The sequence below is a fragment of the Acanthopagrus latus genome, chromosome 17 (assembly GCF_904848185.1).
Source record: "Acanthopagrus latus isolate v.2019 chromosome 17, fAcaLat1.1, whole genome shotgun sequence".
NCBI classification, from domain to species: domain Eukaryota; kingdom Metazoa; phylum Chordata; class Actinopteri; order Spariformes; family Sparidae; genus Acanthopagrus; species Acanthopagrus latus.
Genome location: NC_051055.1, coordinates 1232362 through 1246154, shown reverse-complemented (window position 1 = coordinate 1246154; position 13793 = coordinate 1232362). Strand labels below are relative to the sequence as shown.

The window sequence follows — 13793 nt, the reverse complement described above, 5'->3', positions numbered from 1 at the left end:
ATAACGACAGCCATTCATATTTCTCCCATAACCTGCTGACACAACAGAGTTTTAGTGCAACCAATGGTCACATGGGGACCAAATGTTGCTTGTTGGATTTAATGTTACAATAAAGGATCACTATGCTCACCCTAGTTTACCTGGTGTGTTTAAACCAGCAACATCTGTCACTTCAGACAGATATCTGGTATGCACTCTGAATTAAAAAGGATCTTGAGGGTGCCCTGCTGACTAAATATTTGCGTTTGTTCTTTCATGTCTCTACTCTAAATAAAGGAATAAAATCTCATCCCAAAATGTTTAAAAGAACAGTGTTCAAAGTTAAGTATGCTTTATCTTTACTATTTTATTCTGCACAAAAGTAACAAGCACAAAGCTCATTGATTCTCACAGTCAAAACTCTTGGGAGGACACAGAACACCATGTGGGATCACATTAAAGTGTTCTACATAACTTTGTTTTTCAATGTTATAAAGGAGTTATTTTAAAAAAGTTAAGCTTACATTCAGTCTCACTTGCCAATATTGTGCAAACTCTAACAGATGTGATGCATTTGTTCCTCTGAATATGAAATATTTGAAACTGAACTGAACTGCTTACATTCATTTGTCCTAGCTTGCACTCTTCTTCACTGCCTTTGCTGGTACATCGCAGCATATCCTGGTATATAACTGCCACATGCGGACTACTGGAACAGTGAGAAAGCAGAGGCAGGACTGTTGGCTGTGTCCCAGTTCAGGGTCTGCATCCTTTGAAAGACCCGGCCTTTGCAGTCTTCGAAGGCAATTCCTTAGGAGAGACCTTCGAAGGCCGCATCAACCGTTGTTAAATGGGACGGTCTGGCCTTCGGAGCATTTCCTGGTTGTGTCACCAGACATTCCCGCCCCTACTGTTAACGTCACGATTTCTGCCGCCCAGACCTGCCAAGAATCTTAGGATATCAGAGGCCACAAAGGATAGTCGCAGTGCATCCTCCAAAAAGAGGTGAAAGAAGGCTGCATTTGTGGGCTGCATTTGGAAGAGCCTCCAAACTAACACAGCCTTTGTGTGTGTTGTGGCGTAATTGGCCTTCAAATGCGGCCTCCGACGGCTGCAGACCCTGAATTGAGACACAGTAAGTTTATCATATATGTGTGTCCTTGTGTGTTTCCACAAGATTCAAATTGATAGATTGAAAAGAAGAACTTTAAATGATTACTTTTGGTTTTAATTTAGTTTCATGTTCTTTTATTAATCCAGCCTGGTGGCAGGTTTTAAGAATAACTATACTAGCAATACAAAAGTGGCCAGTCTTATAGCTAATGATCTAGTTAGCTTGTGTAGGTCACACGGAGGCACTCAGATGGTTTCATAACCAGTTAAAAGTTCTGTGTAATAGATTTAAGGGATTAGGGATTTAGGGATTTTCGCAAAACAAAGAGTAAAATAAATTAAAATAGAAATGTGCATTATCTTTTTTTCTTTTCTTTATTCATCTATCTTAATTTCAGTCAATGAAGGCCACGTGGTTTCCTTGTGGTTTCCTGATGTGATGCTGCTGACCTGGGGACTGTGATCATCACTGTGGGGGAAATGAGCTTAAAGCTTGTTACTCTCTGGCTCTATGAAAGAATAAAGATACAGCAAAAGTGAACTTCAAAACACTATTTTTTACTTAGAGTTACTTAAATGTGATGACATGCAACCCATTCAAGTTGTATCAACCTCGAACAGACTTGTTTTATAGCAAACTGGACAAAAAAATGTCCTTGTTGTATCTTGTCATCAGATCCTACTCATGTTATACAATTTGATTTTCCGTGATATACTGTTTTGTTAATCCTACACACCAACTACTCAGTTCTAAGAAAAATGCTTCTTGTTGTAACATCATGTCACTATCTTGTTATATCACAACATGTTCTTATCTTTACACAAAATCCATGTATTTCTTTAAAAGAAGAAAATTCTCCTCATAACATGATATGTAGTTAGAATAATAACCTTCCATATGCTCAATTGCATATCGTTTATAACATGACATGGATCTAGTTAAAACAAGAAACTGTTTTGTTGCTGGGGTTTAGGCTGGTGAACAGGGGATCACTCTCAGACCAGGGCAGGCTTTTGTACCTGAGGACCTCTCCTAAATGGTATATGACTAAGAAAGCACTCGCAAAAGCACTAATGACTTAGTGTGTGTGTGTTTAATTATATTCACAGGTGATTGGCACCAATTTAGCAGCAGCTTTAATTCTGTATAAGTCCGAGCTGCTCATGCAGACAGATGTCTCTGTCTCGTTTGTCCTGGACTGGACTGACTCAGCTCATAGTTGGGACTCCTTTGTCCGGCCCTGCTGTGGCTGCACATCACAACAAGGCACTGGTAGACACTGGTGTTAGAGGGATTCAGAGTCAAATGGGGAGGGAAAACCCTCACCCATCAGCTGACATGCTGTCCAATGGCCGCGCATCACAATGTCATGTGTGGCTCTCAGTGTCAGGGCTCGGGAGGATGTGAGGTGGAGATCAGTCGATGCAGTGTCAGACGTACAGTGTGCAACACAAACATCTGTATCCCTGAAGATTGCTTTAATGACATTTGGCAAACCATGGTTCTACATCAGTAGGTAGGTGGGGATGGGTTCACTCATCACAGTGGTCACAGCGTCCAGCAGTTTCCCTGGATCCACAATTCATTTCATGGATCAATCTTATTGTAGAGTACCTGTCATCAAACAACCAACAGAGAACATTGAAAAAACAATATACAAATCTATCTATCTATCTATCTATCTATCTATCTATCTATCTATCTATCTATCTATCTATCTATCTATCTATCTATCTATCTATCTATCTATCCATGCATCCATGCATCCATGCATCCATCCGGGATGTTGGCAAACACTGTACCTGTGCAAACAAAGCTTTAATCTGATGGATGCTCTGGACATGATCTGTTCACTTGGAACCACTCATCGATACAGCTGGAGAAGAAACAAGAAAGAGGAGATGAGTAAGAAGTGTGAAACAGATATTGGCACTAAGACTGTGTACAAGTTAAATGTGTCACAGCTGATCTAAGTCAAACTATTGTAAACGTGCTCATGCAAATACCTTTGTTTCAGACTTAAAAAAAAAAGACATAAAATTACATTCATTTTAAAATGGAGTAACTCAGTCAAATCAAGTATCCATATCCAAAGTCACAGTCTGTTCAGTATAGAGCTCTTGATTTGTTTCTCTGACAATTTATCTGAGCTGAGATGTGCTGGAGGGGAATTAACAGATACACTTGCTATGTTCAACTCAAACTTGAAAAATATTTTCACACAGAGCAAGGACTGTGGATTTTGTCCTCCATCAGGTACATCAGAAGTATTTTATGAAAGCAGTGACCGGAGTAAACAGGAGGAATGAGGACAGCAAACAAAACCTGTTCCAATGTTCATACAGGCAGCTGATCACTGTTTGAAGACACACTTGATAAAGATGTGAACCTACCATTTGATATACATTAAGAACAGTGTCTTCAACAGGGGATCCACGACCCCTTTGGATTACTTACTCATAGTCTCTCATGCAGCATGCTTACATGTATCAAGCTAACCTAGCCCTATGATAAATCACTCTGTAGCACCCATCCATAATGGTGAATTAGTCAGCTGTTATTGAAACATATTGGCCAGTTATCTGTATTGTTTTGTAAGTGTACAGATATTCTTTGTGTCACACTGAATTGTTTTGCAAAGGACGGGGACGTTGTACACAGTGCCAGTTGTAAAGCCTAATGAGGTGACTTGATTTGTGATTCTGGTCTATATGAATACAACTTAATTGACATGATTTAACAAACACTCATGTTAAATCTTTGGTAAACACAAGACTGCAGCACTAGCTCCAGTCATGACAACAACAAGCACACAACACCTGTACTTAACATAATACTACCCTGATGTAAATGGAAGGAATTCTAAGCATTTCTCTTTTTATGACTACAGAAATAACACTCAAGTAGATCATCCTTATATTAAGGTTAAGAAATTAAAGGTCCCATATTATGAAAAACACGTTCTCTCTGGTCTCTACCTATATATAAGCTGGTCCTCCCTGAGCCTGCCAACTCCCCAAATGAGGAAAACAAGCGATTCCTGCATGGTCTCTGCAGCCCACCCACTGGTAACACAGCGCTCCTACAGGCTGTTCAGTATCTGCTCCTGTCGTTATGTAATGAAAGGAATCATTTTTCTGACCAACCCTGTGAATTTATGTGCGACCCAAATTATTTTATGAGCTTGATATGGTTATGAGACGGTTTAACACCCACACCTTTTCTGCAGTTTTTCCACAGGTCGTACAAACGTCTCACTACAGTCGCTCAGTTTCTCTGGCCGCTCTGTGTCCGCGCTCGCTGCGGCTGCCTCCTCTCCCCCTCCCTCTCCTGCTGCAGCTTCAAACATGACACCAGCTTTGGGTCTGACCGGCTGATGATTGGTTGTTCTGCCTTAAGTCCCGCCTCTCTTTCTGTGTTAGATTTATTGTTCAGCTCGTGTTGATGAGGTGGGAAATAGCTAGGTTCATAGACACCGGCAGGGCATGTGAGCGGAGTGGAGCGCGGAGCGAGTGAAATACAGTCGGAGTGCAGAGCGGGTTTTAATCCAAAGGCCAGAGCTCCAGTTTTGCTCCAGTTCTGTTCCGATACCGCTGGCAGTACAAGGCCATCCACTGGCTCAAACAGACAGAACACAGAAAGAGGACGAGGTGATAGCTCAAAACAATCTACTTTACAAACTGAAAAGGGTTTCAATCGACAGGCTCTCTCCAGCAACAAAGCCGCTGCACGTCAGTTTAGGCCACATCGGGCAGTGTGTCCCAGGCTAATTCAGTGGAAAACGTCAGGAATTGCTCCCTCTTTTAAATTTGAGCGAGCGTGGAGTGATTTCACTGGAGCTGAATGAAATGTTAGGTGAGCGGAGAGCGCTCTTTGAGCGGAGCTGTCTGGTATAATTTTGAGCAATAGAGCGAAGCAGCGAACACCCATGTAAGTGGGGAGTGGAAATTCTCACCGCTCAGCTCCGCTCACATGCTCTGGACACCAGCACAGATCCACAAAGAGAAAGACGCTTCACTGAGCGGGTTGGCCCGCGGCTGCGATACATCGCCGGCAACATCGCCGTGAACTGGTTAAGAGTCAATGGAGTGAACTTTATAAAGCTCCTTCGACAAAGTGCTATACGTTAATGTCTCATTTACACATTCACACTCGTACGGATATATTCAGGAAACAGATAGGAAACAAAAACGTCTGTACCGTTCTCTGAAGATTATAAACGTTAGCTGCTCCTTATATGTTCAGTATAGAGGTCAGTTAAATATTGAATCTGTGTATAAGAACTAAATCCTGACATGTAACTGTTATTTTTGATAATTTAAGTACTAATAATAACAATCATGACAAAAAATGTACAAAGTCTGCAGATCAAGATAAGAAGCTGCAACTGGCAGTGAGCAGCTCTCTTTTCTGTTAGCAGTGAAGTGATAAACTCCATGACCGAACATTATAATGTATACAACAACATTTAATGGCAAAATAAAAGTAAAGTCGCAGTATGCTTCTATCATAAATATGCACCATATATATTATCATTATTATTATCATTATTATTATTATTATTACTACTGTTCTTCTGAATATTCTTGACTTTGAATGGGAGCAGCTATAACACTGCAATTTCTCATCATGGATCAATAAAGTATTTCTGTTTCTGGTTGCTATATTATGCAGTCAGTTGTCCATATTTAGAATTAAATTAAATGAACCAAGACAGATTTAACATTACATGTTAGGGTGTGGTTATTATAGACACAGATTCAATATTTAAGTGTTATTTATCATCACAGTAACAGCATTACATACCCCCTGCCCCACACCACCACCACATCCACCCCCCCCGTACTTTTGAAAAGCTTGCTACACCCCTGCTGTAGATCCACCCTGGCTCTGAGCACTTTGGAATCGCTACAACGCTAACCTATTGTCAAGCTCGGACAAAAAGAGAGGACTCAAATGCAGAATGGCAGAAGTAATGACAGGTGTTATTTTGCTGAAATGCAACTCTTCAGAAAGAATGACAAAGCAAAATTCTATGAAACTCTATAGAGGGACAGACAAGACAAAAAAGACATAAAACACAGAGAAAACAAAAGACGCTCCCGAAGGAGGAAAACCTACACTATTCTTGAATCTAGATCTATGAAATTTTAACGAAACAAAAACACTCCAAAGAGGAAAGCACAAAGGCTATGAAAATTATCTACACTATAAATATACAAAATTTACAACAAAGGGCGTCCAGAAGGAGGAAAACAAAGGCTATGAAAAACGCTAAACTGAAAATCAAAATCTAACCAGAAAAATTATGAAATCAAAATCACTCTTCTAAAGAGGTTACAAATACAGATGAAAGACGACGAAATAGTCTGGCAACGCAGACAGGGGAAGACAAAGATTTTATACAACACATGGTGGAGGGGAACACATGTGAACACAATCAAGGATTAGGGATGACTCAGACCAGGGACACAAGAGGAAGGGCAAGTGACCTGAAACGGGAGGAGAGTTACCTTTCAAAATAAAACATGAATTTCACAAGACAAAAAACCGCGATGTGACAGTACCCCCCCCGGGCCGACTCCTAGCGGCCCAGGCCGATCAGGATGGTCCTGATGAAAGTCTGTGATGAGGTCAGGTTCCATGAAGTGACGGGACGGTACCCACTGTCGCTCCTCGGGTCTATATCCCTCCCAGTCAACTAAATACTGCCTGCCCCGGCCCCGGTTACGAACTGCTAGCAGTCGCTTAACTTTGTACTCCGGACCTCCTTCAATGACCTCGGGTGGTGGGGGCGTGGTGGTCGGCACCATCTTGCTTTCCTTGACCGGTTTGACTTGACTTACATGGAAGGTCAGGTGCACCCGTAGAGACCGGGGCAGGCGCAGTTGAACAGCCGCAGGACCAACAATCCTAGCGATGGGGAAGGGACCCATGAACCGAGGAGCTAACTTCTTGGATGGGACTTTGAAGTTCAAAACCTTAGCTGACAGCCATACTCTCTGACCCTGCTGATAGTTGGGAGCAGGACGCCTTCTACGATCTGCCCTCCTCTTAACCCGGTCTCCCTGGCGGATCAGTACCTGTCTGGCGGCTGCTCAGATGTGTCGGCAACGTCAAACCATGGTGTGGGCGAAGGGAACCGACACCTCCATTTTATTGTCTGGAAACAGCAGGGGTTGGTAACCTAGGGCACAATGAAAGGGAGAAAGGCCAGTAGCAGAGGTGGGCAAAGAATTGTGAGCATACTCTACCCAGACCAGGTGTTTGCTCCATGTCGAGGGATTCTGGTGCACCAAGCACCAGAGACCGATTTCCAATTTCTGGTTGAGGCGTTCGGTCTGGCCGTTAGCTTCTGGGTGATATCCTGATGTCAGGCTGGCTCTGGCTCCAATGAGTCTGCAGAACTCCCTCCAGAACCTGGACACAAACTGGGGCCCCCGGTCTGAAACATTGTCCTTGGGAAATCCGTGGACTCGGAACACATGGTTCATCATTTCTTCCGCCGTCTCCTTGGCGGATGGTAACTTTGGTAGAGCGATGACTCAGTAACTCGTAACTCAGCAGGGACAAACAGACGGTGGTTGGGACAGCCACGAGGTGAGGGAGCTCCACCATTGGTTTGCTTAACCTCATTTTCTATTGGCCAAGTCACCGCTCCAACCACACAGTTCAGTGGAAGGATAGTTTCGGTTTGCTTAGTCTTAGGCTCGGGATCAAATAAGCGTGACAAGACATCTGGCTTGATGTTTCGGGATCCCGGCCTGTAAGACAGAGTAAAAGAGAAGCGGAAAGAACAATGCCCACCTACCCTGGCGAGAGTTAAGTCTCTTAGCCTTTCTAATAAATTCTAGATTTTTGTGATCTGTCCAGACAATGAATGGTTGTTCGGCCCCCTCCAACCAGTGTCTCCACTCCTCTAATGAGGCACACGGATGCATCTTGCCATCTTTCTCTGACTGCTGGGAGAGTACTGCTCCTACTCCATCATTGGATACGTCTACCTCCACCAAAACTGGCGCTGTGGATCTGGCATGGTGAGGATAGGGGCCATGGTGAACCGATGCTTGAGGTCCTAGAACACTTTTTCAGCCTTGGGGGTCCAGCGAATGGGAACCTGGGTGGAGGTAAGAGCATGGAGAGGAGCAGCTATTGCGCTGAAGCCAAACTGCCTGTAATAGTTCGCAAATCCTAAGAATTGCTGAACCTTTTTGCGGCTTTCTGGAGTATGCCAATCTGCCGCAGCGCTCACTTTTGCTGGATCTATCTGTACTCTTCCAGGGGCTACAATGAAGCCCAGGAACTAGACAGTATCGGCATGAAACACACAAAAACGGAGGTCATGAGTGGAAGTGGATACCGGTTCTTGATTGTGATGTCGTTCAGCGGGCTGTAGTCGATGCAGGGGTGTAGCGATCCGTCCTTCGTCCCCACGAAGAAGAACCCAGCTCCAGCTGGTGACGAGGATGGACGAATTAATCCTGCTTTCAGGGAGGCGGAGATGTAATCGTTCATGGCTATTTTTTCTGGACCTGAAATGGAGTAAAGGCGTCCCTTGGAAATGGTGGATCCTGGAATTAAGTCGATAGCGCAGTCATAGGGACAATGTGGAGGAAGAGACTAGGCTTTAATTTTGTTAAACACTTCCTTAAGGTGATGGTAACATGGCGGAACTGTGGTCAGGTCCAGATTTCCAAATCTGTGACAGGATTAGCAGAAAATAAGTTTATTTCAGCAAGCGATCTGAAAGACAGCGCTCAGAACAATCTTCACCCCACTCTCTGATCTGTCCATTCTTCCAGTTTATGTGTGGACTGTGAAGAAAAAGCCACGGTTGTCACAGAATCAAAGAGTGGGAAGTGGAGGTGAACAGGTGGAACTGGATGTTCTCATGATGATCTCCAATGGTCATTTTTACAGGTCTGCTTATGTGCGTGATAGCAAAAATTTCTTTCCCGTTGAGAAAACGGGCTCGAATGGGTCTGGCTAGGGGCTCACTGTCAATTTGTAATTTATTTGCCAGACTCCAATCCATCAGACCCTCATCAGCTCCTGAATCGATTAAAACCATACCATGCAGTGAATTCAACTTAACTTTAGTGAGAGTGCGAAATGTGGTATTAGAGACCTGATTGGAACTCACCACTGGAGTTTTCTTGGTTGGACAGGAGCTGACGAGATGACCTGTGCCAGTAAAAACACCGTCCTTCCTGTTGTCGTCTCTGATGTTCTTCTAGGGTCAGCTGAGTTCTGCCCAGTTGCATGGGTTCGTTGATGGGCGTGGTTTGCAGAGTTGAAGGCTTCTCCGAAGGTGCACGATGCGGCGTCGGCCACCTAGATTCTAGCGTTGGGGCAGCTCCTTCCCGGACTCCCTGCTTCGGCTCACGCTGTTGCCTGAGTTGATCCCGCCGATTGTCAGTGCGGATAGCGAGAGCGATGAGGGCAACCAGACTCGTAGGTAGATCCGGGGGTACGAGGAGGTCTTGAATGGCGGGTGAAAGCCCTTTCAGAAAAATGTCGTACAACGCGGTGTTGTTCCATCCGCTTTCAGCAGCCAGCATGCGGAAGTGAATCACGTAGTCACAGACGGAGTCCTTGCCCTGTTTCATGGTGCTGAGTTCTTGGGCTTTCTCCCGACTGGAACTCAAAGGATCAAATGTCTTGGTTAGAAATCGCGCTATAGTGTTACAGACCGTGGAGCTCTAGCTCCACTCGGCTGAAGCCCAGGTTTTGGCCTGCCCTGCCAGGTGGGAGATCATGAAGGCTACCTTCGCCCGCTCGGTAGGTATGTCCATATTTATGACTATGTAATAACATAGTAATGGTTGCTTGCACAGCAGCTAGCAGCTTTTTACATATCACTCGCTGCCACTGGAAAAATGAAATAAAAAACTGACAACTCATCTGACAACCAACAGGCAAACCAACCAAACTTTTTTTTTTTAGGCCTTATCATAGGCCGACCTCCTCTGTGTGGTGATAGGAGATATCCGAGAGGGGGGTGTTCATCCCCGAGGTGCAGCGCAGTGTGTCCAGCGGTAAGATAGCAGTGTTTCGCAACGTCGTCCCTCAGAGCTAGACACGCAAATTGCTCTGTTGTTGGTTGTAAAAATCAACATGAGTGCCTATATTCTGTCCCAGCTACAGAACAACAGAAGAGACAGTGTTTCATATACTAAGACAACGTGCCAGCTGCGGTTCGTGTTAGCTTTTATATGTGTTCTAACCACTTCACATCGCACTGCTTCAGCAACAAGGGTCAGTACAAAGCTGGCTTTGCCTCGACACTGACCCTCCTAAAAGGATCAGCCCCACCTGTACCGGACCCGGCAACTGCACCCGAGCCACTGAAAAGTATCGCCACACTTTAATAGTATTTACAGCTGCCTACGAGTATGGTGAAGTCAGCTGGAAATCGGTTGACTAGTTAGCTCCACTTTGGTCTGCTATGCAATGGTAGTCGAAGCGAGTTTGACGTTAATTATAGTGCTGCTCTGAATAGAGCTCTGTAGAGCGAAATTCAGGACCACGCATGGGTTTGGGGCAATCCATATTGAATACAGAAATGTTGGACCTCTGACAGCTGTGTGAAATTGATGAAAAACAGTATAATATGGGACCTTTAAGTGATGCAGTATTTTCCTAAACAGAGCGTCATACCCTTTATGGTAGATGCAGAGGCAGGGCAGGCGGGCTATGGTGTCTCCCTGTAGCAGCTCCTCCAGGCAGATTGCACATTCTCCAGCATCCTTAGCAAGCACGTCCTCTATAAGATAGCAGACACATCACACCATAGGTATGGGTTAGGATTATAGGAACCCTCAATACACGACACAAAATAAATGGACAAATGAAAATCTCTGCCACTACTGCTGCTGCTGCTACTACTACTATTGCTACTGTACATAATGTCTTAATAAGACATCAATTTTAAATTGGTGTACCCAAAGGCTTCATCTTCTCACACAATGACATTGTTTACTAAGAACTTTACTGAGTAAACTGTAGTGTAACATTATGCATGCTTAGATCTTATGTTGTACGTTTATTTCTGTTGAATCTACTTTAACATACTTCATACTAAATTGTGTTTCAAATGTTGTTTTCTCTATCATACTTTCATTGGAGGTTTACTGCTTAAGAGCCATGGTCATACTGTAGCTGCTATTACAGTCAACATTTTTAGTCCGCAGCTTACAATGTTTTTATTACAGTCTTTAATTCATTAACCAACATTTTTAGGAATCATTTTTAAAAAATGTTTTATTCGAATTTATTTGTTTGTTATTATTATAAATAGGGATGTTCCAGACACTGTCCGTAGTGTCTGGAGACACTACGGACAGTGTCTGGAGACTAGCGTCTGGAGACTCCATGCACACGGCAGGGGGGCAACACAGGAGACCAAGATATCCAATCCAAGAGATGAAGCCTGGGGTGAAGTGACAGCACAGGTCCAGATGCTCCTGTGCTGAACAACTGAAGACCCGCCAGCAACGACGGAGTAGCAACCATCCAACATCGCTGCGAGCCGGGGAGACCGCAGCAGCAGAGGAGAGTGACAAAGCAGCCCGGCAGTGAATAACCCTAAGGTTGTGGTGGAGGGACAACCAACGGAGCAACGATGGACAGCCCACATAGTATTGAGTGCGTTGGTTTGAAAGTTAGCGTTGCTAGGCTGATCGGTGAGGCTAACAACTGATGGCAGGGCTAACAGCTAATCAGCGGAGAAATGTGACGTGAGTAAGTGCAATGTCCTGCAAACAGGAATCCAAAATAAAACATAGCAGCTGAACCTGAGAATAAACTAATAAAAAGTTGGTCAAACAACAACTAGTGCTCTTCCAGCATGTGACACACTGACAAATGACGTAGGATGTGCTGCGAGGGAGAAAAATAAAAACTGGATAGGCCCGTGGATCTGTTCAATTTTCTGATCCGTGATCCAGCTGTTTTGTCAATATCGGGGCTGATATCTGATCTTAATACCGGATCGGTGCGCCCCTAATTATAAATATTATTAACTAGAACTGCAAGCAGTTATGAACGGGGGCCAAGCCCCCCACGCGCACCACAGAGCCCACAGAAGTTGGCCTCAAAGCATGATGGGCTCGGGCAAAAGTGGGGACACAGGCCAACGTCTGAGCCGTGGTATTTGCTGTAATGGGAAGTGCACTGGAAGTGCAAAAGGCTGAAAGTGTGGCGATTTGGATTTGTTGTAAAAGCCACGCCCACACTGACCAGTAATGACCACCTTCAAGATATGGCCTCAGGATTGGCCCTACTTCATACCGACCAACTTTCATAAAATATGGTGTAGCAGTTCAATAGATATAAATTTCCCATATTTTTAGCACCCCCCAGTGGCCAAAATTCGCCAAATACGGCTTATCCCTTCCCAGTGTCATGGCAACCAAGTATCTCTAATTTGGTGTTAACAGCATTTAGTTTGACCAAGATATCAAAAAGTTTAAATTTTTATAGCTAGCTACAGAAATTTGCTTGTTAATAGTTTCCACATTTTTTTAACAAGCAAAATTCATTTGACAACTTTAGATCAGGTCCAGGCGAAGAGTGTATGTGCCAAGTTTCATGCAGATTGGACAAATTCCCAAGGAGGAGTTCAAAAAAGTAGGTTTTGCATATGTGGCGATTTAGCGAACGAAATGTGTAGCAGAAGTGGGCGTGTCCTATGTCAGAAAACCCAGCTATGTTCAGGGAACATATGGATATAAGGTTTATTAATGTGTCATTTAAATGTGGAAGTTACAGGCAAAAACGAGATTGTATCCATTATAGGGCCACCTAGTCGAGTACATGTGCAATTTTTGGTATGGAAGAACTGTGTCCTATTCTATTTGGACCATATAAATTTCAAAGCTCTCAGCATAATAGTTTGGCTGAAATTAATGTTTATAGTTTATCTTGTAATACGCCACACCCTCATTGACCAGTCATGACCACCTTCAGGATATGGCCTCATGATTGGCCCTACATCATACCGACCAAATTTGGTAAAAATCATTGTAGCTGTTCAAGAGATACAAACTTCCCATATTTTTAATGCCCCCTAGTCGCCAAAATTCGGCTCATCCACGCACCTTGGGGCATGCTGCCGTCAGGGCTTCTACACGCAACGCCTTATAATGAAGAAGCTGTTCCTTTATAATTGGGTGGCCTGCTCCCGCTGGTATTGAGTAATGTATGCTGAAATCAGAAAAACTGTGTGTACTGCAGCATGATTCCCCAGACAAAGAGTGAGTTGATGGTCCTCTTCTCAAGCTGGCTGAAGAAAATGTCCACACAAGGCATAATGCAATGGAATAGTTTCAGGAAGAAGCTGAAAGTATCATCGTCCAGTAACCGCACAAACCCTCAAGCTTCCCTCAGAGTGGTAGGCCCAAACTCCCCTGATGGTTTCAAAACACTGGATGATGTCACATTCATGCTCAAACACAGTGTTCACGGCACAGATGTGGAAGTTCCATCTTACTGTGCTTGTTCTTGGGAGTCTGTGTGCCACCACTCTATCAATCACACTGGTTCCCTGCACAGGCCCTAATAATAACCATTTGAAATACAATAAGGTCCTTGCAGGTTCCCTGCTCGGGCCCTAATTATCACTTGAAAAACAACAGGGTCCTTGCAGGTTCCCAACTCGGGCCCTAATTAAAGCTGCAAGCAGCAATAAACGGGCCCT

At 44.0% G+C, this 13793-nt stretch overlaps 1 protein-coding gene across 2 annotated transcripts in view; it reads right to left on the bottom strand.

Annotated features, from left to right (window-relative positions):
- Positions 1–2164: 2164 nt before the first annotated feature.
- Positions 2165–13793, bottom strand: part of znrf2b (zinc and ring finger 2b) — a 51308-nt gene continuing 39679 nt past the window's right edge. The window contains exons 3-6 of one of the 2 annotated variants that reach the window (XR_005070528.1): positions 10754–10859; positions 7177–7280; positions 2896–2969; positions 2165–2707 (exon numbers count right to left, since the gene is read on the bottom strand). Coding sequence is in view for 1 of the 2 variants with exons in the window: in XM_037073213.1 (XP_036929108.1) it covers positions 2912–2969; positions 10754–10859 (164 nt within the window). In the remaining variant the exon portion in view is untranslated. The remainder of the gene's footprint in view (positions 2708–2895; positions 2970–7176; positions 7281–10753; positions 10860–13793) is intronic. The other variant, XM_037073213.1, reaches the window with a different exon arrangement.